Source organism: Pongo abelii, chromosome 13 (assembly GCF_028885655.2).
Source record: "Pongo abelii isolate AG06213 chromosome 13, NHGRI_mPonAbe1-v2.0_pri, whole genome shotgun sequence".
Taxonomy (NCBI): Eukaryota; Metazoa; Chordata; class Mammalia; order Primates; family Hominidae; genus Pongo; species Pongo abelii.
Window position 1 is genome coordinate 124,736,236 of NC_071998.2, and position 23,828 is coordinate 124,760,063.

A 23,828-nucleotide genomic window follows, 5' to 3' on the forward strand; every position below is an offset into this window, starting at 1 on the left:
CGTAGGCCAAGCCTTAAAGGGGCCGCGCGCCGCCCGGGCCCGCCCCGGAGCGTCTTAAAGGGGCCACGCGCCATCCCCAGCCTCCCGACCCGTCCGCTCGAAGCCACGCCCGCCGCGCTCGAAGCCACGCCTCTCACGCTGGAGGCCCCGCCCGCCGCGCGCAGGCCCTGCGGCCCCTCCCTGCCCGGCGGAACCCGTCCCTTTTAAGGGGGCAGGGGCCTGGGGGTGTGGGGGCAGCGCGCCGGAGGGACGCCTGGGTGCCGGGAGGGACGTCTGGGTGCCTCGAGGGCGCCGTTCGGGCGGGGAGGGTCCCGCGGGTCCCACTGACCCACGCGGGGTGGGGCCAGGGGTGGACGCTCGCCCCTACGCGGTCGCTACTGAAAATGCTTGGGCCAGGGTCCGATCGCAGGCGCCCCACGCAGGGGGAGCGAGGCCCAGGGTCCCCCGGAGAGCCCATGGAGAAGTACCAGGTGCCGAGTGTTCCCTGCGGGGAGGCGGGGGCTCCGTGGGGTAACGGTCGCAACCCTGGAGCTGCGACCGGCGGTTCCTACCGAGGGCGGCGAGGGGCCCGCGCCCTGGCCAGTGTCGGCCTGCAGCTCCTCAGTTGAACCCGGGGGGCCTCCAACGGTGACCTCCTGGGTGCCATTTGCCACTCACTTTCCCCCTTTGTGAATTGACTAAGGATTCTCCAGCCCTGGCGGAATATTTGAGGGCGTGGGGCAGCTCCTCTATCCTTCGTGCCTCGGGTCTGTGCGCTTGGGTCCACCGAGGCAGGACCCCCGGGAACATCCCGAGTACATAATTGGGAGCCCCCATTCCCCTAAAAACACCCCTGCAGCGTGGGTCTGTGAAAATGTTTGAGACCTAAAAAATTCACAAAACACAAAAGGAAAGCTGCAAAATAAAAGTAAATGTTTAATTAAATGCTTCTATACATGATACGTACACTTTATTAAATGTTAGATTCAGCATTTGTGAAAAATGCATTCGCTTGGAAACAGTTTGCAGGTTAGATTTTTGTCACTTTGGAAGAATTGTCTTTGTGTGAGAGGACTATAGGGCATTGCCAGTGGTGAAGCAGATGAGCTTCTGGTGGTCAGATAATTTTTAAAGTAAAGTTGTTTTTCAGAGAAAAAAATTGACGTTTCAGGAATATACCTGCTTTTGGAAAAAAAATAGACTTGATACGAGATATGGCTCCATTTTACTGTTTAATTTGCTGCCTAAGCTTGAACGCTCTCACACCAGCTCTGCCCTCAGCCCCCTGTGGCTTAGAACAGCAGTCCCTGGCCGGGCTCGGTGGCTCACGCCTGTAATCCCAACACTTTGGGAGGCCAAGGTGGGCGGATCACCTGAGGTCAGGAGTTCAAGACCAGCCTGACCAACATGGAGAAACTCTGTCTCTACTAAAAATACAAAATTAGCCGGGCGTGGTGGCGCGTGCCTGTAATCGCAGCTACTCGGGAGGCTGAGGCTGGAGAATCGCTTGAACCCAGGAGGCAGAGGTTGTGGTGAGCCAAGATAGCGCCATTGGACTCCAGCCTGGGCAACAAGAGCAAAACTCTGTCTCAGAAAGAAAAAAAAAAAATAGCAGTCCCCAACCTTTTTGGCACAAGGGACCAGTTTTGTGGAAGACAATTTTTCCACAGATGGAGGCGAGAGGATGGTTTTGGGATGATTCAAGCACATTACACTTAGTGTGCAGTTCATTTCTATTATTATGTTGTAATACATAATGAAATAATTACACAACTCACCATAATGTAGAATCAGTGGGAGCCCTGAGCTTGTTTTCTTGCAACTAGACCATCCTCTCGGGATGATGGGAGACAGTGACGGATCATCAGGTATTTGATTCTCATAAGGAGCATGCAACCTGGATCCCTCACATGCACTGTTCACAATAGGGTTCACACTCCTATGAGAATCTAATGCTGCTGCTGAGCTGACAGGAGGTGGAGCTTGGGTGATAATGCGAGCCATGGGGAGCGGCTGTAAATACAGATGAAGCTTTGCCCCATTGCCTGCTGCTCACCTCCTACTGTGCAGCCTGGTTCCTAACAGGCCGCAGACTAGGTTGGGGACCCCTGGCTTAGAATATCCAGTGTCATGAGCAGGCTGCTCACAAGGCTGGATTACAGACTCCTAAGACTTTTATGGGCTCTGAGAGTCCCTAGGCTCAGGCTTCCATCCTCATATCTCCTCCTCTGGGTCCTGCCCTCCCTCCCCCAATCCTCTGATGAATGTCAGCCTCCAGCAATCCCTGCCCCAGCCCCCTGCCCCATAGCACTTGGTCTCTGCACAGAGTTCTGGCTTGGTGGCCATCTCTCTGCAGATTTGGCTCAAATCACAGACTCTAAGGTCAGACCCCCAGAGTTACCCCAGGCAGTGTCCTGCTTTCTAGTGACATAGCCTCAGGCAAGGACCTAGCTCCTTGTGCCTCAGTTTTCCCCAATGTAAACACAGAGGTAACAATGGTGTCAACTGCATAGGGTGGCTGTGAAGTGCTTGGCACCATGCCAGGCACACAGTGGCTTTCTGATTGTACCAGTGACAAGATTGGTTACTTTCCTGTTGGAAACCAGTTTGGAGGTGGATGCTGGAAGTTGAGGTCACAGGGCTCTACAGAGAGTGATTAAGCCCTTTTTCTCTGGGAGGTTCTTGCACTTGAGTGCCCAGCTGGTCCTCATTGCAGCTTCGGGGAGGGATACAGGGTTGTAGAAGAGCTCCAGAATCGGTCCCCAATAGGTGAGATCAGAGTTCTGCCATTGAAAGGCTTCTTGCCCTCCTTGGGCCATTTCCTCTATTGCAAGATGGGGTGGAGCCACTTGCTCTGCCAGCCTGACAGGGGAGTTAGCAGGGCCAGAAAAGGAGTTGGAGCTGGGCTTTTGGAAAGGGAAAAGTTGTGTGCATTTCCTGAAAGCTTCTCTCTTCCTTGCTGGTAGGTTTTGTACCAGCTGAATCCTGGGGCCTTGGGGGTGAACCTGGTGGTGGAGGAAATGGAAACCAAAGTCAAGCATGTGATAAAGCAGGTAAGAGGCCAAGCCTGTGCGTCCCATGCCAGGTGGTTCTGTGACTGTGATTTTCCCCAATACAAGCTCTTCCCATGTTGGAGAAGCTTCCTGATGCGGCAGTTGGATTCCTCGCTGCTGGCACTCGCGGAGACAAATCTGGTTGGGGGAGACGTGGGGGTGCGTGAAGCTCTGTCACCTTGATGGGGAAGCAATGCTAATTTTTACTCCAACACCACCACCTCCTACCATTTACGCATCACGTGCTGTATGCCAGGCACCGACTCACTTCATCTCCCGTCAACCCTGTAAAGCAGAAACAATGACCCTGTTTATAGCCAAAGACAGTAAGGCTCAATGCAGCGCCAGACTAGCCAAGGTCACACAATTTCCAAGAGGATTTGAATTCAGGCCACCTCACTGGGGGACACCGTGCTATCCAGTGCTGGGTCACCAGTTTTACCAAAAGGGAGCCAGGCCCAGAGAGGATGGGGACTGGCTCAAGGTCACACAGGGCTAAGGTCACACACCAGGCCCTGAGCCCTTCCACCGCACTCCTCACCAGGGCTAGCAGGGCATGGGGAGGTGTAGGCCTGCAGGAGGACAGCCCTTTGTGTGTCCAAGACAGGGAGGTCCAGATCAACAGAGGGACTAGGGTGAGAGAGCTGCTGCGAGAGTCCCTGGCACGCCCTCCACTCTGTGGTAGTGGCAGGGACCCAGCAGGTTCAGGGCTGGCCACGCAGCGGGAGGAGCCTTGTCAGCAGCCGCTACTGGGCCAGGCCTCAGTCCGTACAGCTCCGCAGTCTCACCCTGAATGGCTGGGCCTGGAGTCCTTGCCCCTGCCCTGCTCCCTTGCTGGCTGGCTGTGGGGTTGGCCCCCTTGTCTCACAAGCCACTGGGGCAGTGTGGCTGACTGCCCTCTGAGCAATTAAGGAGCCTTTTTTTTTTTTTTTTTTTTTTGGAGATGGAGTCTTGCTCTGTCGCCAAGGCTAGAGTGCAGTGACACGATCTTGGCTCACTGCAACCTCTGCCTCCTGGGTTCAAGCAATTTTCCTGCCTCAGCCTCCCAAGTAGCTGGGACTACAGGCACACGCTGCCACGCCTGGCTAATTTTTTGTATTTTAGTAGAGACAGGGTTTCACCGTGTTGCCCAGGCTGGTCTCGAACTCCTGGAACTCCTGAGCTCAGGCAGTCCACCTGCCTCGGCCTCCCAAAGTGCCGGGATTACAAGCATGAACCACCGCACCCGGCCTGAGGAGCTTTTAAAAATGTCAGCCATGACTAGGCATGGTGGCTCATCCCTGTAATCTCAGCACTTTGGGAGGCCAAGGCAGGCGGATCCCTTGAGGTCAGAAGTTCGAGAGCAGCCTGGCCAACATGGTGAAACCCCATCTCTACTAAAAATACAAAAATTAGCCGAGCATGGTGGTGGGTGCCTATAGTCCCAGCTACTTGGGAGGCTGACGTGGGAGAATCGCTTGAACCCGGGAGGTGGAGGTTGCAGTGAGTCGAGATTGCGCCACTGCACTCCAGCCTGGGTGACAGAGCGAGACTCTGTCTAAATTAATGAATTACTTAATTTAATTAAAAATAAAAATATCACCCAATTATTTCTAAATAAAAATTGGGGAAGGAGAGTGTAGGTAGGAGTTTGTGGGTTCTTCCAGTCTTTTTTCCTAAGCGTTTGTAAACTTTTTTGGATTCAGGAGAATGGTATCGTTAAAATTGATAGCATGCTTTTTATATTGCAAACATAGTTTCATGTCATTCCCACAGTCTCCTCCTCTCTTGGCTCTGGCAACTGTGTGGCCTCCCGTCTTGCTTGATGTGCTGTAACTAACCTAAGCCATCCCTATCACACGGGCTGAGCACTGAGCTTGTTCTCAATTTTTTACTTTGTGTAAACAGCTCTGATAAAGATGCTTATAGCATTATGGGTTTGTTTGTTTTTGTTTTTGTTTTTTTATTTTAGCACCCATGATTTCCTTAGGAAAAATTCCTTGGAGTGAGATTTCTGGGTCATATGATGTAACTTTTTTTTTTTTTTTGAGATGGAGTTTTGCTCTTGTTGCCCAGGTTGGAGTACAGTGGTGCGATCTTGGCTCACTGTAACCTCTGCCTCCCGGATTCAAGCGATTCTCCTGCCTCAGCCTTCCTGAGTGGCTGGGATTACAGGCACGTGCCACCACATCCAGCTAATTTTGTATTTTTAGTAGACGGGGTTTCTCCACCAACATGGAGAGGATGGTCAGGCTGGTCTCGAACTCCCGACCTCAGATGATCCGCCTGCCTTGGCCTCCCAAAGTGCTGGGATTATAGGTGTGAGCCACAGCACCCAGCCACTTTTTTTTTTTTTGAGACGGAGTCTCGCTCTTGTTGCCTAGGCTGGAGTACAACGGCGCGATCTCGGCGCACTGCAACCCCCTTCTCCCAGGTTCAAGTGATTCTCCTGCCTCAGCCTCTGAAGTAGCTGGGATTACAGGCATGCGCCACCACGCCCGGCTAATTTCGTATTTTTAGTAGAGACGGTTTCTCCATATTGGTCAGGCTGGTCTCGAACTCCCAACCTCAGGTGATCCACCTGCCTCAGCCTCCCTAAGTGCTGAGATTTCAGGCGTGAGCCATTGTGCCCGGCCACAATGTAACATTTTCAAGTCTTTCCATATGTTTTGGCCAACTTCACCTCCTCATATGCCCCCTAGGACAGGAGGAAAGGAAGACAGGAAGGCTCACTCAGTGTCTTTGCCCTGGATTCCACGGGACAGTGCCACTGGCATCTCAGGTCTCTCCATAGATCTGGGAACAATTCACTAACTTTACGTGATGGTCTGCAGTCACCCCATTATAAGAGTACTTCATTCGTAAGTCTTTTGAGCAAAATTCTGGGTGAGGATCTGGTATTAGAGCCAGTGGTAGTATACACCTAGGGCCTGTGCCACCAAGCGTGCTGCAGACTCAAAGCTCCGTGCTGCCCTTGCCACCACCCTTCCCTTTCCATGCCCTCCCCACCTCCACCCAGAGAGGGCACAAGGAAAGAGAGAAGAGCACTGTACATTCCATGCGTGGAGACAACCTTCCCCATGTGGGTAAGGAATGAAGTGGTGAGATTGATGCTTTCCCAACCAGAACAAGATGTTCCTGTTTAAAGACGGTCTGAAAATGGATCCTTTACTGATTTCTTGGAGCGTATATTATGCTGTCCTAAACTTATCTTTGCAACAGGAGCAAAGATGTTCTCATTGCTCTAAGTATTTTTAGATCTCTGCCTTAGGAATATCTTCCGTTTGTGCCATATGGTGGGGGCAGGAATGGTGGGAGCCTGTCACTCCTGCTAAATAATGTTGATGGTGGTGATGATGGAGGTGGCAATGATGGTGGTAGTGGTGGTGATGGTGGTGGCAGCGATGATGGTGATGATAATGGTGATGGTGATGATGGTGGTGATGGTGGTCCTGATGATGGTGATGGTGGCCATGGTGATGGTGTGATGGTGGTGGTGGTGGTGTGATGGCGATGGTGGTAATGATGGTGATGATGATGGTGATGGTGGCCATGGTGATGATGTTGGTGATGGTGGTGATGATGGGGATAATAGTGGTGATGGTGACAGTGGTGTTGATGGTGTGATGGTGGTAATGATAGTGGTGGTGGTGGTGATGGTGTGATGATGGTGAAGGTGGTGATGATGGTAATGATTTTGATGATGGTGATGATTGTGTGATGATGGTGATGATGGTGGTGATGGTGATTTTGGTAATGATGGTGGTGATGGTGATAGTCGTGATGGTGATGGTGGTGGTGATGGAGTGATGGTGGTAATAGTGGTGGTGTGATGATGATGATGGTGGTGATGGTAATGATGATGGTAATGATGGTGGTGATGACGGTGATGGTGATGGTGGTGATGATGGTGGTATTGATGGTAATGATGGTGATGATAGTGGTGATGGTGACAGTGGTGATGGGTGTGATGGTGGTAATGGTAGTGGTGGTGGTGTGATGATGGTAATGATGGTGATGATAGTGGTGATGGTGGTGGTGGTGGTGATGGAGTGATGGTGGTAATGGTAGTGATGGTGGTGTGATGATGGTGATGATAGTGATGGCAGTGATGATGGTGGTAATGATGATGGTAATGATGGTGATGATAGTAGTGATGGTGACGGTGGAGGTGATGGAGTGATGGTGGTAACAGTGGTGGTGTGATGATGGTGATGACGGTGGTGATGGCGGTGATGATGATGGTAATGATGGTGATGACAGTGGTGATGGTGATGGTGATGATGGTAATGATGGTGATGATGGCAGTGATGGTGATGGTGGTGATTAAGGTGGTAATGATGATGTTAATGATGGTGACGATAGTGGTGATGGTGGTGATGATGGAGTGATGGTGGTAATGGTGGTGGTGTGATGATGGTGGTGATGGTGATGATGGTAATGATAGTGGTGATGGCGGTGATGATGATAGTAATGATGGTGATGATAGTGATGATGGTGACGGAGTGATGGTGGTAATGGTGGTGGTGGTGTGATGATGGTGGTGATGGTGATGATGGTAATGATTGTGATGATGGCAGTGATGGTGATGGTGGTGATGAAGGTGGTAATGATGATGTTAATGATGGTGATGATAGTGTTGGTGGTGGTGATGGAGTGATGGTGGTAATAGTAGTGGTGATGGTGTGATGATGGCGATGATGGCAGTGATGGTGATGATGGTGATGGTGATGATGGTGACAGTGATGGTGGTGATGGTTGTGGTTGTGGTAATGATGGTGATGGTTGTGGTGGAGGTGGTGGTTGTGCAGATGATGGTGATGGTTGTGTTGGTGGTGGTGATGGTGGCGATAACAGAGATGATTTGCTACATGTTTATTAAGCTCATGCTCTTGTGCCCTTGCAGGTGGAATGCATGGATGACCATTACGCCAGTCAGGCCCTGGAGGAGGTAACTCTCAGGGTGGTTTTCCCTCTGGAAGAGCTCAATGGAGCATACATAGACTGTGTTCTGTGCCTTCTTGTTGAGTGCCTGGGTGAAGAGAAGGCTGGAGGGAGGGATAGAGCATCAGCACCAGTTTTGCCTCAGCTGTGAAGCCAGCAGCCCCAGGTCATGAAGGGAGTCCATGCCCCGAACACTCACTGCTAAATGCAGGTGCCAACAACTTAGAACATATGTTCCCAGAGAACATAAAGTTTAAATATTGGGCTGGGCACGGTGGCTCACATTTGTAATCCCACCACTTTGGGAGGCCGAGGCAGGTGGATCACTTGAGGTCAGGAGTTCAAGACCAGCCTAGCCAACATGGGGAAACCCCGTCTCAACTAAAAATACAAAAAAATTAGCTGGGCATGGTGGTGGGCGCCGGTAATCCCACTTACTTCGAGAGGTTGAGGCGGGAGAATCACTTGAACCTGGGAGGCGGAGGTTGCAATGAGCCGAGATTGCACCATTGCATTCCACCCTGGGTGACAGAGAAAAACTTTGTCTCAAAAATAAATAAATATTGGCCGGGTCCCTAGGTTAATCGACCAATAACTATTTTTTAAATATTTTTTCTTCAATATAAAATTATTAATTACAGCAGAAAATTTTAAAAATACAGAATTGGGTTTTCTTTTGTTTTTTACCTTTTTTTTTTTTCTTTAATAGCAATGGGGTCTCACCATTTCGCCCAGGCTAGTCTGAACTTCTGGGCTCAAGCAATCCTCCCACCTCGGCCTCCAAAGTGCTGGGGTACAGGCATGTACCACCACGCCCATACCAGAATTTTTTAACAAAGCAAATATAAATTACCCTTAATTGTACCATTCAGAGCTGCCCAGCAGTAACATACTCATTTACAATAATAGTGATAACAGCTGCACTTCGGTTTGATTGCAAAGCCTCCAAGTAGCCTTTCTTTGTGTTTCTTGAATTTCCCACGAGCTTGAAGGTGTCCCCTCCTATCTCATGGTCACTTGCTTGTCTTCTGGAATTGCTGGCTCTGGAGCTTGGCCAGCAAACATTATTGGGTGTATAGTGTGACCGAAGCACAGTGGTGGGCCCAGGCTACTCGGTAACTAATGGGAAGAAAGAGCATGGGGGCCTGCCCGGAGCCGCACGCCGCCATGGCTTTTCACGTTGCCGATTCCCATCCATGGCCCACTAAGCCACCTGCTTTCACGCCCCACCTTCCACCACAAGCAGTTGTCTGTCTGGCTCCATGTCTCTAAGGCAGCCCTGTCTGCTCCTGTTTGGGCATGTTTCAAAGCATTTTCCGCCACGGCAGGGGCACTGGGACCTCTCCGTGTGCCCACCTCCCGGTGTCTGCACCACCTCCTCCAGCCAGCCCTGGCTGTGGCTGATCCCCACCTTCCTGGCACTGCCTGCCACAGCTCACTCACCCCCCGTGGTATCCCTGTGAGGCAGATTCCACTGGGACCCCCATTTTCAGATGATAATATGAGGCCCAGTCACCCAGCACAGCCAGCTCATGCTGGAGACAGGACCCACATTGGACTGTCTGGCTCCTAACCACCGTGCCCCCTCCCTGAGCCCACTCCCTGGCCCGGCTCAGAGCCCGAGGCTTGCATGTTCGTTGGGATGTGACAGAGAAGCCCGAGCTGAGAAAGGCGTGGAGAGGCGCTGACTTCTCCGTTTCCTCTGCTCTATCCTGGCAGCTGATGCCACTGCTGAAGCTGCGGCACACCCACATCTCTGTGTACCAGGAGCTGTTCATCACGTGGAATGGGGAGGTGGGTCAGAGCTGACACCTACGGGCTCAGCCGCCACGCAGTGGGCTGCAGGACCAAGCAGACTGAGCCCAGAGCACGCCCACCCCCCACTGTCAGAATAGCTCGTGTGGCAATGGCAGTGACTCTAAACGTGGCCACCCCTGACCTAATACTCACTGGGGCCAGGTACCATGCTGGGGGCTTTCCGTGCATAGTCTCATAGGAGCCCCAACAACGTCATCGTCAGGAGAGTTTTTTTTTTTTTTTTTTGGACAAAGTCTCGCTCTTGTCCCCCAGGCTGGAGTGTAATGGCGTGATCTTGGCTCACTGCAACCTCTGCCTCCTGGGTTCAAGCGATTTTCTTGCCTCAGCCTCCCGAGTAGCTGGGATTACAGGCGCGTGCCATGACACCTGGCTAATTTTTCTATTTTTAGTAGAGACAGGGTTTCGCCATGTTGGCCAGGCTGGTGTCAAACTCCTGACCTTAAGAGATCCGCCTGCCTCGGCCTCCCAAAGTGCTGGGATTAGAGGCATGAGCCACCACGCCTGGCCAGGAGGGGTTCTTAACCCATTTGACAGAAGAAGAAACAGAGGCTAATAGCAACAAGTTGCTCCAGGTTACCCAGCTAGTACGTGGCCAAGCCAGAGGGCTCTGCAAGCAGCCACCAAGCTTGTCCTGGTGAGCCTGTGCCTCTGATGACAGAGTTTTTACTTTCATGGAAGGAGCTAGTTGACCCCCCACTCCACAGCCACCCGACGCCAGTGCCGTCCTGGGCCTGTGCGCCTCTTGCTCCTGCAGCCCTCGTGCAGCTTACTGACCAGCACCACATCCGTCATCACGTGCCAGGAGGGCTGCAGGGCAGGAAGTACTGTCCCTGTGCTCCTGATGGGGCCTAGGGCTCCGGTTCAGGAGCTCTCCAAGGCCAGACAGCTAGTAAACAGCTGATTGGGGCCGGAGACTCAGGTCCAGCAGCTGGGTCCTGTAGGCTGGATGACTTCTTGTCTTTACAAGGAGCCAGGAGCTTTCCAGTCACTTCCAATGGGACTGAGGCGGACAGCGGGAGGCTGAGCAGGCACAAGGGGTGCTGGAGGTAAAGAGAGGCCGAGAAGCCTTCTGCCGGGCGCCAGCCTGCATGAGATGTCCACACTGGTGTTCCCACCTGGGGCCAACAGTCCTGGGTCCAAGCAGGAAAGGCCCCTCACACGCTCCCTCTGCTCCAGCTGGGTCTTGGGGAGGGGACCTCACTGCATGCACTCCCAAAGATTTTCTGAGCACCCCCTAATGCTCTCAAGGAGGGTGCAGAGAAGCCAAGCGGACATTTCCCTATGGGAGGGAGCACAGAACTGGGGGCCCTGACCTGGTCTGCTGGGGCTCTGGCCAGGGCAGGCTCCTCGGAGGAAGTGGGTCTGAGCTGAGCACTAAAGGGTGGGTAGTTATCCCTATGAAGGGGGTGGGTAGTGGTCCAGGCAGAGGGGTCCACATGTGCAGTGGCCAGGGGACAAGTGCAGCTTTTGGGAAAGTCCAAGTAGCTTGGTGTGGATGGAGTGTGGAGTGGAGGTGGGGCCTGGGAATGGGGAGAGGAGAGAGAAGAAGCTGAAGATGGGGCAGGAGGGGCTTGCAGCCCCCTCCAGTGGGCAGTGCTCCCACGGCCACTGCAAATGGCAGCTGAGCGCAGGGAGGCCCTGGAGCAGGTGAGCCTGCAGAAGCACCGGGGCCTGGGCGTCCTCTGGCTAAGGGCCTCCTGTCCCAGCAGATCTCTTCTCTGTACCTCTGCCTGGTGATGGAGTTCAATGAGCTCAGCTTCCAGGAGGTCATTGAGGATAAGAGGAAGGCAAAGGAAATCATTGACTCTGAGGTGAGGTCCTCTGGGGCACCAGGCCTGGGGGCCACCTAGACCTGTGACACAGGCCCTGCGGCACAGGGCAAAGTAACAGCGGGAAGGCAGGCACCATGGAGTCCAGACTTGTTTTTTTCTTAAATGTATGCCTCGAGGCATTGCACCCTAGGACGTGTGCAGATCTTAAGTGCACAGTTTGATGCACTCACACAACCTCCACCCAGATCAAGACAGAAGGCATTCTTAACCCTAGAAGGTTCCCAGTTGGTGACCATGATTCCAGATTGTTCTGCTGGTCCCTGAAGTTCCTGTAAATGGACTCGTCCGGCATGCTGCCGCTCCTGTCTGGTCTCCTCCTCTCAGCCTGCTGTTGTGAGCCCCGCGGTGCTGCTGCATGCACCAGCAAATCATGTGTTCACTGCTTGCTGCCACTCTGCTGCCTGACTGCGCTGCAGGCTGTTTACCTAGTCTCATTTGGGCTGCTTCCAGTTTGGGGCTATTGTGAATAAGGCTGCTATGAGCATTGCTGGAAGGCACTCACTTTTCTGGAATGAATACCTAGGAGTGGAATTATTGGGTCGTAGAGTACGTGTGTGTAGCTTCAGTAGATGCTCCAAACAGATTTCCAACATGGTTTGGTTGGCCCCATGTTTACTCTCACAAGTTGTGAGCATTCCTGGCCCACATAGAGGCCAGCACTTCATTGTGTCAGTCTTGTTGTTGTTGTTGTTGAGATGGAGTCTCACTCTGTCGCCCAGGCTGGAGTGCAATGGCACGATCTTGGCTCACTGCAACCTTCGCCTCCCAGTTCAAGCGATTCTCCTGCTTCAGCCTCCCGAGTAGCTGGGACTACAGGTGCCCACCACCATACCCAGCTAATTTTTGTATTATTAATAGAGACAAGGTTTTGCTATGTTGCCCAGGCTGGTCTCGAACTCCTGACCTCAAGTGATCCACCCGCCTCGGCCTCCCAGAGTGCTGGGATTATAGGTGTGAGCCGCGGTGCCCAGCCAGTTCACTTTCTTAATGATGTCTTTTGATGATGGAAGGTCCTAACTGTAATGGAGTTCGCTTTCGCAGTGCTGACTCTTACGGTTAGTGCCTTTGGAGTTGAAGAAGCATTGCCTGCTCCAAGGTCATGAAGATACTCTCTCTGTCTTCTGGAAGCTTGGTTGTTTTTGCCTTTACATTTAGATCTTTCATCTACCCCAGATGAATGCTGGCTGCTTTTACCCTGAGAACTGTGTTTGGGGGGACCATGTCCCCCTGAGGGGCTCTTCGGGGCACACAGCTCTTCTCTTACCATGGGCCTCAGAGGCAGGCCCGGAGTGGGTTTCAGACTTTGGGAGTGAAGCCCTTCAAAACACGAAATATTCCCAGAAACCCAGTAAGTGCACCAGACCTACTCTAACTGGGGGCAGTGGGAGGATGCCCACGTCCTGCCTCCTCAGCCCCTCTCTGACACCCCAGGGTGGCCCTGAATCCAGGGGCCCTAGGAGCCCAGCTTCAGAATCACCGCCCTGGGTACTCGATGGAGCTTGTCTCTGACGCGGAACACTCCCAGCATTCTCTGTCAGGGCTCTTTTCATTAGAATTACCTAGAGGATTGAGCTCATGTAGGTACTGAGGGCTTCCACCCCTCCCATACCCACAAGGCTGATCTGCCTCCAGCTCCCAGCAAGTGTGGGGCAGCGCGGGCCACAGAGTGGGGTGCAGGGATGGGGCCCCTGCAGCACCCAGGGTCTCTGGTATGGAGACAGCAGTGTGGAGTCTGGAAACTCAGAGTCCTTCTGGCTGCCGCCGCAGCTTTACCATCTGGAGAGCCACCACGCTGAAGCCTCCTCCACCCTGAGCGCTTGGCTGGCTTCAGGCCTGTCTCAAGATGCAAGGAGAGGATACACCACCATCCTGCTGGCTGCTCTGAGTGTCACCCCCCTGAAAGCAGCACAGGGCGCCCCTCTCATCCTGGCACCCCCTACTTCTCCCCCAGTGGATGCAGAATGTGCTGGGCCAGGTGCTGGACGCGCTGGAATACCTGCACCATTTGGACATCATCCACAGGTGAGTGGGGCCCCTGACCTCTGCGGACTGGCTGGCTGCTTCGGGAGAAAAGGCACTGAGGTCACTCGGGTGCCAGTGCCCATGGGCAGGATCTGGGGAGAAAGGTGCACCGGGCCAGTGCAGCCAGGATAGGATGGGGACCTTCCAGAGCTCCTCCTGGGCTCAAAAGAGGCTCTTCCAAGTGGTCTCAAGCCATGTGCACACGCACAGCTGCATGGGGTGTGCGCTAGCGAGGCGGGCTGCTCTAGAGTTCGTGGAAAGGAAGGAGGCAACAGCCCTGCCACAAAGAGAGACCGGGTTGCCTGCCATGGGGCCAGTGTGGGCTGAGTGGGCCCTGCTGAGCCTTTGACCCCCAGTGGCACGACTTTCAGGCTGGAGAATCCATGGTCTGAAGGGGCTGGGAGATGGCTCCAATTCTGAACACCAATATCTTATTTAAAGAGGAAGAGGGAAACTATGCAGCTGGGCGTGGTGGTGCACGCCTGTGGTCCTAGCAACATGGAGGCTGAGATGGGAGGATTGCTTGAAGCCAGGAGCTTGAGGCTGCAGTGAGCTATGATCGTGCCACTGCACTTCAGCCTAGGTAACCCTGACTTAAAACACACACACACACACACACACAACCATGCAGACCATACGTACAAAGGGAATGCTCACATTCCACATTCAGTGTTAATGTCACTAGACATCGCACAATGGCCAAAAATCAATCCCCAGGCAAATGCGTAGCTGAGATATCTAAGGAGGTGAACATGTCAACCAAGGGACCTCTTCGGAGTGTTGGGTGTGTTCCTACTTGTGGTTGAGGATTTTTCCCCCGATTTAAAATAATTGAGTATATTTCTGTACATAGGAAACAACTGCTTAAAAAGTAGGCTGAGATGGGGCATTTTGTGGAGGAGAGGAGGGTGTGGGCTGCTGCTGCAGAACCAGGTGGGGCAGGGAGCAGAGAGTCAGGCTCAGCACACACGCTGGTCCCACCTGGGGTCGTGGGTGGTGGCTGCCCAGGTGGCTCCTTGGCACCCAGAGGCAAACCCACCTCTTGGTTTCAGGAATCTCAAACCCTCCAACATCATCCTCATCAGCAGTGACCACTGCAAACTGCAGGACCTGAGCTCCAACGTGCTAATGACAGACAAAGCCAAATGGAATATTCGTGCGGAGGAAGGTGGCAGGGGCTCCCCCAGGTTGTGGGAGATGGGGTTGGCGCCTAGAATCCAGACGGTGTTGGCCACTCTGGGTGCTGGAGTGAGGCAACATCAAACAGCTGTTTGCTCAGAAGGTCCCCACAAAGCCCTGGCCTTGTGTAAACTCCAAAGAGACCTCCTTTGGGTTGCAGCTGAGCAAGCGTGCCACCACCAGGGGCAGAGGCAGGGCCCCACAGACACCCGACATTTGAGAGAAACAAAGTCGTGGTTGTTTGTGGTACCCCAGAAAATGTTGCCTCTAATGGAGGGAAAAGAAAGCATCAGAAGGAAGGATATGAAAATGCCCAGGACGGAGGGTCTGTGGGTGCCAGGCACTGGCTGCGTATAGATCACTGAGTCCTAAAACAGTCCAGGAGATGAAGGGGTGAGTGGCAAGGGGAGACGAGTTCTCGTTCCTTTGAAAAGATGGCCAGAGAAAGGGGGCTGGAGAGAGCAACCACAGAGGAGGAGTCCAGAGTCCCAGGGTGGCAGTTGCTGGTTGCACTCTGTCCTTTTTTTTTTTTTTTTTTTTTGAGGTGGAGTCTCGCTCTGTCGCCCAGGCTGGAATGCAGTGGCGCAATCTCGGCTCACTGCAAGCTCCGCCTCCCGGGTTCACGCCATTCTCCTGCCTCAGCCTCCCGAGTAGCTGGGACTACAGGCGCCTGCCACTGGGCCCAGCTAATTTTTTGTATTTTTTTTAGTAGAGACCGGGTTTCACCGTGGTCTCGATCTCCTGACCTCGTGATCCGCCCGCCTCGGCCTCCCAAAGTGCTGGGATTACAGGCATGAACCACTGCGCCCAGCCGCACTCAGTCCTTGGTAGACAGAAGATGAATGAGTAGATGGGTGGGTGTGTGGTTTGGTGGGTGGTAGGATGGATAGGTGGGTGGGTAAGTGGATAGATGATGGGTGGGTGAGTGGATGGACGGATGGATAGGTGGGTGGATGGATGGATGAATAGGTGGGTGGGTGGGTGAGTGGATGGATGGATGGATGGATGGATGGATGAATGGATGGATGGATGGATGAGTGGATGGATGGATGGATGGATAGGTGGGTGGGTGAGTGGATAGGTGAGTAGGTGAGTGGATGAGTGGATGGATGGATGGATGGATGGATGAGTGGATGGATGGATGGATGGATGGATGGATAGGAGGGTGGGTGAGTGGATGGGTGGGTGGGCAGGTGGGTGGGTGAGTGGATGGATGGATGGATGAGTGGATGGATGGATGGATGCATAGGTGGGTGGGTGAGTGGATAGGTGAGTAGGTGAGTGGATGAGTGGATGGATGGATGGATGGATGGATGAGTGGATGGATGGATGGATGGATGGATAGGAGGGTGGGTGAGTGGATGGGTGGGTGGGCAGGTGGGTGGGTGAGTGGATGGATGGATGGATGAGTGGATGGATGGATGGATGGATAGGTGGGTGGGTGAGTGGACAGGTGAGTAGGTGAGTGGATGAGTGGATGGATGGATGGATGGATGGATGGATGGATGGATGGATGAGTGGATGGATGGATGGATAGGAGGGTGGGTGAGTGGATGGGTGAGTGGGCAGGTGGGTGGGTGAGTGGATGGATGGATGGATAGGTGGGTGGGTGGGTGGGTCAGTGGATGGATGGATGGATGGATGGATGGAGATAGATGGGTGGGTGAGTGGATGGGTGGGTAGGTGAGTAGATGGATGGATGGGTGGATGGGTGTGTGGTTGCATGGATGTGTGTATGGGCAGATGGGTGAGTGCATGGGTTGTGGATGGATGGGTGGGTGGGTAGATGGATGGGTGGGTGGGTGCATGTGTGGATGGATGTGTGGGTGGGCGGGCATATGGATGGATGGGTGGGTGGATGAATGAGTGAAAGAGTGGGTACGTGGGTGAGTGGATGGATTGAGTGGATGAGTGCATGGATGGATGGATGGATGGATGGATGGATGGATGGATGGATGGATGGATGGATGAATGGGAGGGTAGGTAAATGGATGGGTGGGTGGGTGGATGGATAGGTGGGTGGGTCAGTGGATGGATAGATGGGTGGGTGAGTGGATGGATAAGTGGGTGGGTGGGTGGGTGGGTCAGTGGATATATGGATGGATAGATGGGTAGGTGAGTAGATGGATGGATGGGTGGATGGGTGTGTGGTTGGAGGGATGGGTGTGTGGGTGGATGGGTGAGTGCATGGGTTGTCGACGGATGGTTGGGTGGGTAGATGGATGGGTGGGTGGGTGCGTGTGGATGGATGTGTGGGTGGGTGGCTGTATGGATGAATGGGTGGGTGTGTGGGTAGATGGGTGGGTGTGTGGATGGATGGGTGGGTGGGTGAGTGAGTGAATGAGTGGGTAGGTGGGGGAGTGGATGGGTGGATGGATGGATGGATGGATGGATGGGGTGTGTGTTGATGGATGGGTGGACAGACGGGCAGATGGTTGGTTCTATTGGAGGTGTAGATGGCACGCATCCTTAGAGTCCAGCCAGCCCTTTACTGTTGGGCTGGGGAATGGAGGTCCAGAGAAAGAGGGTCTGCCTGAAGCCAACCAGGGACTGATGGACTCAGAGGAGTCTGCTCTTTTGCCTCCCTGTCTGGGATTCCAGTTCAGAAAGTAGGGCAGAGCAACTGTAACTTTGCCCCCAAGGTCCTGACACTTAGAAGGGGCAAGAAGTTTAGAGGGGTGCACAGTTTCTTGGCATGTGCCTCTTCCAACTCCTTCTACAGCCATCTAGGGCACACAGACACACCACCTATACGGGCCAGCCTGGTGGGCCCCCACCCAGATGGACAGCTTCAGTGGCTCCAGATCAACACAAAGCTCCCGCTGATCGGGGCCTCTTCCTCCCCACAGTTAATATTCTCCACCTCTTCTGAGAAGAGGACCTGCAGGGCTTGTGTTTCAAGCTGCTTGTGGGGGGAGCCACCAAAGGGGATACAGTGCTGGGCAGGGTGACTCTGTCAAGCCCCTGCCCCCAGGGAGCAAAGGACTCAGGGATCCCACCTTGCTCTTACCAACAGACCCTTTTCGTAAGTCCTGGATGGCCCCTGAAGCCCTCAACTTCTCCTTCAGCCATAAATCAGACATCTGGTCCCTGGGCTGCATCATTCTGGACATGACCAGCTGCTCCTTCATGGATGTGAGCCGCCATCCTTCCCCCACACCCCACATGCTGCTCCCCACGCACCCAGGCCTGGGGAAAAGGCTTGGCCTCACCCTGCCTCCCCTCTGCATCCCTTCCCCTAGCTCTCTGCAGGCTGCACAGAGCCCCCTCCTCCACCTGCGAGGGGCCTGCCCTCCTCAGAACCCCTCAGCTTGCAGCACCTGCTGGGCTCTAGCAGCATAACGACAGCAGTGGTAATATTCAGACCATCCCACGCGACCCTCGCAGCAGCCCTCCAGGTGGTGTCACTGACTCTTGATGGAGAAAAGCCAAGTTCAGGTGCCCTTGTGAGCATGAAGGCTGCACGGAGTTGCAAGCAACGGGAACCCAGCGTGGGCCTGAACACACCCGGCTGTCTCATGCACAAGCCCCAGGCTGGTGTGGAGGTGCCTTCTCTCCTCCCGCACATCCTTAGCATGGAGCTCTTTCTCTCATCCCTGCTGGGGCCCCTGCACCATGGCCACAACCTGTGGGCAGCAAGGAGGGGAGGCAGAGGGCCCCAATGGCCCCGCGAGCACTCCAAGGTCACTCTGGCTGCAGGGAGGCAGGAAGTCCAGCCTGTCGCTTCCTATCCTCTATATGCAGAAGAGAAAAGTGGGGAAGGCCTGCCATGCCCAAAACAAGGAAGCTCCCCTTCTCCGCAGCACCACCTGCAGGCACCGAGGTCGCCAGAAAGGAGAGACACCTGGCTGGACCCAGGTTCCCCATGGTCTCCCAGACCCCCAGACTCCACCTCTGAGAAGCACCTTGCCACTCCCTTCCTTTGAAAGACTCCCAGGGAAATGAGAGCCTTCCCACTTTGGAGGCTGTGTGACATCCTGGAAATAGCCTGAGCTCCAGCCCCAGCCCAGGAAGCGTGACCCTGGGCACGCTCACACTCTGTGCAATGGGCATGCTGACTGTCTCACTGGCTGGGTCTAGATCAGGGGGCTTTCTTGGCAGGGGTCCACCCCGGGAGACAACCCGCTGGCTTCTCTGAAACTCCATTTCTTCTTATGGAAGAGCTTGGGGCCCTTGGGGTCTCTGGGCATTCTTGTAGGCGGTGGCCACACCTGGCTCTCCCTGGTCTCCTCCTGGATTTCTTGGTCCCTGGTCGTCCCCTGCTCATGCTGGGACCTAGTTTCCATTTACTTAAGGGAATACACAGAGCTGTCCTCTCTCTGTGCAGGGCACAGAAGCCATGCATCTGCGGAAGTCCCTCCGCCAGAGCCCAGGCAGCCTGAAGGCCATCCTGAAGACAATGGAGGAGAAGCAGATCCCGGATGTGGAAACCTTCGGGAATCTTCTGCCCTTGATGCTCCAGATCGACCCCTCAGATCGAATAACGATAAAGTGAGCTCAGGGTCGGGGTTTATTTTAACCTATGGATTTATCTTTCAACATTTTTCCACCTAATACAAGCACAGCTAGTTGGCTTTGTAACACCTCAAAGAACTCCATCACAGATGCCCTGATTATCCCTGCACAGCTGGGCTTTTCCCAGTTCTGGCTCTCCCAAACCGTGCTGCGGTGAGTAATCCCGGATGTACGCTGGAGTGAGCAGACTGACCCCCAGGAGGCACAGGAGGCGTAGTGCCCAGGACCCACGACACTTTTAGGGTTCCAGAAAAAAGTTTTCATTCTACGTTAAAAGAAAAAATTCCTAAAGACAATGGTCACCTTTAAATTTTTCATTCTAACTTATTTTAAAATCAGAAGACAAAAGTAAATACGTAACACTGGCCAGGGCGGTGGCTCATGCCTATAATCCCAGCACTTTGGGAGGCCGAGGCAGGCAGATCACTTGAGCTCAGGAGTTCGAGTCTAGCATGGGTAACATGGCGAAACCCCTGTCTCTACTAAAAATACAAAAAATTAGCTGGGTGTAGTGGTGCATGCCTGTGTTCCTAGCTACTGGGGAGGCTGAGGCAGGAGGATCGCTCGAGCCCGGGAGGCAGAGGTTGCAGTGAGCTGAGATCTCGCCACTGCACTCCAGCCTGGGTGACAGAGTGAGACCCTGTCTCAAAAACAAAACAAAAACGTATAACAAAGAATCCAGGCCAGGCACGGTGGCTCACGCCTGTAATCCCAGCACTTTGGGAGGCTGCGGTGGGTGGATCACTTGAGGTCAGGTGTTCGAGACCAGCCTGGCCAACAGAGTGAAACCCCGTCTCTACTAAAAATAGAAAAAAAATTAGCTGGGCATGGTGGGGCGCGCCTGTAGTCCCAGCTACTCAGGAGGCTAAGACAGGAGAATTGCTTGAACCTGGGAGGCGGAGGTTGCAGTGAGCCAAGATTGTGCCACTGCACGTCAGCCTAGGTGACAAGAGTGAAACTCCATCTCAAAAAAAACCCCAAAACAAAACAAAACAAAAACCCAACATATAGCAAGGAATCCAGCCTGGGTCATATTCATCTTTATACCAACGCAGTTGTAAAATCTGGGTTTTCATGTTTCCATGGAGGCAGGGGACCACAAGGGCAAAAGTGCCAGGGCTCCGGACTGTCCCCCAGCTCTGTGAGCCGAGGCCCTGACTCTGTGGAGCACATCCCTGGGTGTGGAATTGCTGGGGTGCTTGCCGGACACACTGGGGACATTACAAGAGACCCTACCAAATGGATCCCAAAACAGGGAGGTCAGTGTCCAGTGTCCACACCGATGGGCAGCCCAGAGCCAGAGGCAGAGGGAGAGCCCCACGGGGAGGCGGCAGGGGTCGCTGCTGGGTTACTCAGCCCTCTCTGCTCCTCTGCTAGGGACGTGGTGCACATCACCTTCGTGAGCGGCTCCTTCAAGTCCTCGTGCGTCTCTCTGACACTGCACCGGCAGATGGTGCCTGCGTCCATCACCGACATGCTATTAGAAGGCAACGTGGCCAGCATTTTAGGTGATGCTGGGGACACAAAGGGGGAGCGTGCCCTGAAGCTCCTGTCCATGGCCTTGGCATCCTATTGTTTAGTTCCAGAGGGTTCATTATTTATGCCCCTGGCCTTGCTCCACGTGCATGACCAGTGGGTAGGAACAATTTCCCTCCATCCATCCCTACACACTGCCCAGGACACCGCTCTGCTCAAATATCCTCCATAGCTCCCAACTACCTATAACACAAAGTTCCTCTCCATAGCCTGGCCCCCACCTGTCTTCCCTCCGCTCCTGCTACACAAATCCTCTATGTAGCTCAATGGCCTAGTCACTGCCCACGCCTCCCACAACCCTCTGCTTTTGCTTCCACAGCCTGGGTGGCACACAGTGGTCCTGGGGTGTCTTCCTCACACAGCACCACTTCCTGCGTGCCTCCTATGTGCCCAGGATGAACGGAAGTGTGCTCCACCATTTGTGTGCTCCAAGACAGAAACTTGGGTTCTATTAAGGAAAAGTCACTTGGTCTCAGTGGCCTCATCTGTAAAGTGGGGATGGTAACAGCCCCTCCCTCTCATCCTGAACCTGTGGATCTGAGGAGGGGATGCACACACAGCAGCCAGCCCAGTGTGCTGCCCAGAGACAGGGCCCCGAGGCCCTGGTCCTCAGAAAGGTCCCTTCCCTGCCTTCCTGTCCCTGCAGAGGTCATGCAGAAATTCTCTGGCTGGCCCGAAGTCCAGCTCAGGGCCATGAAGAGGCTTCTGAAAATGCCTGCAGATCAGCTAGGTAGGCCCCACCCTGCACCCCTTTCCCAGCTGCTCCCCTAGGGGCAGAAGCTATGGTCTGGCCTGTGGGGAGCTGAGGCTGGCCCTCACCCCGGGCTCTCCTCGCCGGTGCTTTAGTGCAGCGTAGAGGCGTGCATGTGTCCCCAGAAGAGTCCCGTGTCTCTGCTATCTGCCTGAGGAAGACAGCAGAGAAGGGGAATGGATGGCGTGGCAGCCCTCACATGATTTTAATGGAGCCACAGACATCCCATCTACCCCACTGTCCCTATGAGGGAGGGGTATCTGAGTTGTTTCTCAGTTTCCACTATTATGAATGATACTAGAACGGACACCCTGGTGTGTATGTATCTGTGCGCTTGTTTCTGTAGCATAGATTCCTAGATGTTCAAGGGTGTGAATACTTTACATTTTCATAGATACAACTTGCCCACCTATTAAGAATGCATGGCCTGGTGCAGTAGCTCACGCCTGTAATCCCAGCACCTTGAGAAGCCAAGGCGGGAGGACTGCTTGAGCCCTGGGGTTCGAGACCAGCCTGGGCAACAAAGGGAGAGCCCATTTCTACAAAAAATAAAAAAATTAGCCAGGTGTGGTGACACATGTCTGTTATCATACTAGCTACTCAGGACGCTGAGGCAGGAGGATTGCTTGAGCCCAGGGAATCAAGGCTATAGTGAGCTATGCTTGCGCCACTGCACTCCAGCTTAGAAAGACCCTGTCTCAGAAAACAAAACCAAACCCAAAAAGATTGTTACTGCTCATTCATGGAGAGTGTTGGGAAAAGCAGTTTTTTTTTTTTTTTGAGACAGGGTCTCGCTCTGTCCCCAAGGATGGAGTGCAGTGGTGCGATCTTGACTCACTGCAACCTCCGCCTCCTCGGTTCAAGTGATTCTCCTGCCTCAGCCTCCCAAGTAGCTGGGACTACAGGTGTGTGCCACCATACCCAGCTAATTTTTCATATTTTTAGTAGAGAGAGGGTTTCACCATGTTGGCCAGGCTGGTCTCAATCGCCTGATCTCAAGTGATCTGCCTGTCTTGGCCTTCCAAAGTGTTGGGATTACAGGCGTGAGACACCGTGCTCGGCCAATTTTTAAAATATTTGTGCCAAAACATGCTTTCATAAAATATTTCCATTCAACCTTTTTCACCTGCCTGAACATTACCTTCACACATCCATCCATCCATCCATCCGTCCATCCATCAGACCTGGATTAGGAATCCACTGAGGTTTGTTGCAGTGGCTCGGGCCTCAGAGGTGACAAGGCCCAGCCCCGGCCTTTGAGTAGGTGGCAGAGGCCTCATATGGGCCTAATTTATCATTCCCTCCCTCCCCTCCTCCTCTTCGACCCCTTTTGTAGCTCAGCTGTGACCAGGACAGAGTCCCTGGGAAGAGAGATTTTGCCTCCCTGGGGAAACTAGGGAAGCTGCTGGGCCCCATCCCAAAGGGTAGGTCTTTCCCACCACCTGGAGCCACATCTCCCTCCACGCCTTGCTTAGAAATGGGCTTGCAGCCAAGCGCGGTGGCTCATGCCTGTAATCCCAGCACTTTGGGAGGGGCCGAGGTGGGCGGATCACTTGAGATCAGGAGTTCAAGACCAGCCTGGCCAAACATGGTGAAACCCTGTCACTACTAAAAATACAAAAATTAGCCAGACGTGGTGGCGCATGCCTGTAATCTCAGCTACTCAGGAGGCTGAGGCAGGAGAATCGCTTGAACCCAGGAGGCGGAGGTTGCAGTGAGCTGAGATGATGCCACTGCGCGACAGCCTAGGCGACAGAGTGAGACTCTGTCTCAAAAAAAAAAAGGGGGGGGGGATCTTGCTTCACTCCACACTCTGGGTGCCAGGACTTCATCCTTGTTGCTCTCATGAGCCTAGAGTGGAGGGATGGCTGCCTGGCCACTGCCCCTCACCCAGTCCCCAGCCCACAACAGTTCCTGGCACAGTGGCAGGGTGGATGGAGCACACCCCACCCACGTCCACCCTCAGGGCAGTTGCAGCCAAGGGCTCTGGAGTAGACTGGTTGTGTTCAAACTGCTGAAGAGCAGGTGCTTTCATCCTGCTGACCCCAGGTTCCTCATCTGCATAAGGAGGGCATTCCCGGGAGGGGCCACTTCACAGGGCTGTGGGCAGCACAGAGCAGGATGCCCGTGGCAGACACAGCATGCACTCCATGGACCTAGCGCTAATCCTAATTGTCCTTCCCCCTTCTATTCACCCACCTAGGGCCCTGCAGGCTCCTA

At 53.8% G+C, this 23,828-nt stretch overlaps 1 protein-coding gene across 33 annotated transcripts in view; it reads left to right on the forward strand.

Moving 5' to 3' along the window:
* The window catches only part of STKLD1 (serine/threonine kinase like domain containing 1), a 33,181-nt gene that overhangs the window by 2,125 nt on the left and 7,228 nt on the right, over nt 1-23,828 (forward strand). For 2 of the 33 annotated variants that reach the window (XR_008510040.2, XR_008510039.2), the window contains exons 1-12: nt 193-470; nt 2,946-3,032; nt 7,918-7,962; nt 9,675-9,749; nt 11,483-11,584; nt 13,557-13,627; nt 14,680-14,795; nt 17,823-17,941; nt 18,049-18,351; nt 19,134-19,297; nt 20,699-20,829; nt 21,504-21,587. Coding sequence is in view for 30 of the 33 variants with exons in the window: in XM_054520815.2 (XP_054376790.1) it covers nt 384-470; nt 2,946-3,032; nt 7,918-7,962; nt 9,675-9,749; nt 11,483-11,584; nt 13,557-13,627; nt 14,680-14,795; nt 17,823-17,941; nt 18,049-18,351; nt 19,134-19,297; nt 20,699-20,829; nt 21,504-21,587 (1,384 nt within the window). In the remaining 3 variants the exon portion in view is untranslated. Of the gene's footprint in view, nt 1-162; nt 471-493; nt 908-2,945; nt 3,033-7,917; nt 7,963-9,674; nt 9,750-11,482; nt 11,585-13,556; nt 13,628-14,679; nt 14,796-17,822; nt 17,942-18,048; nt 18,352-19,133; nt 19,298-20,698; nt 20,830-21,503; nt 21,588-23,828 lie in introns of those variants that run through there. The other 31 variants (XR_008510041.2, XM_054520815.2, XM_054520805.2 and 28 more) reach the window with 31 other exon arrangements.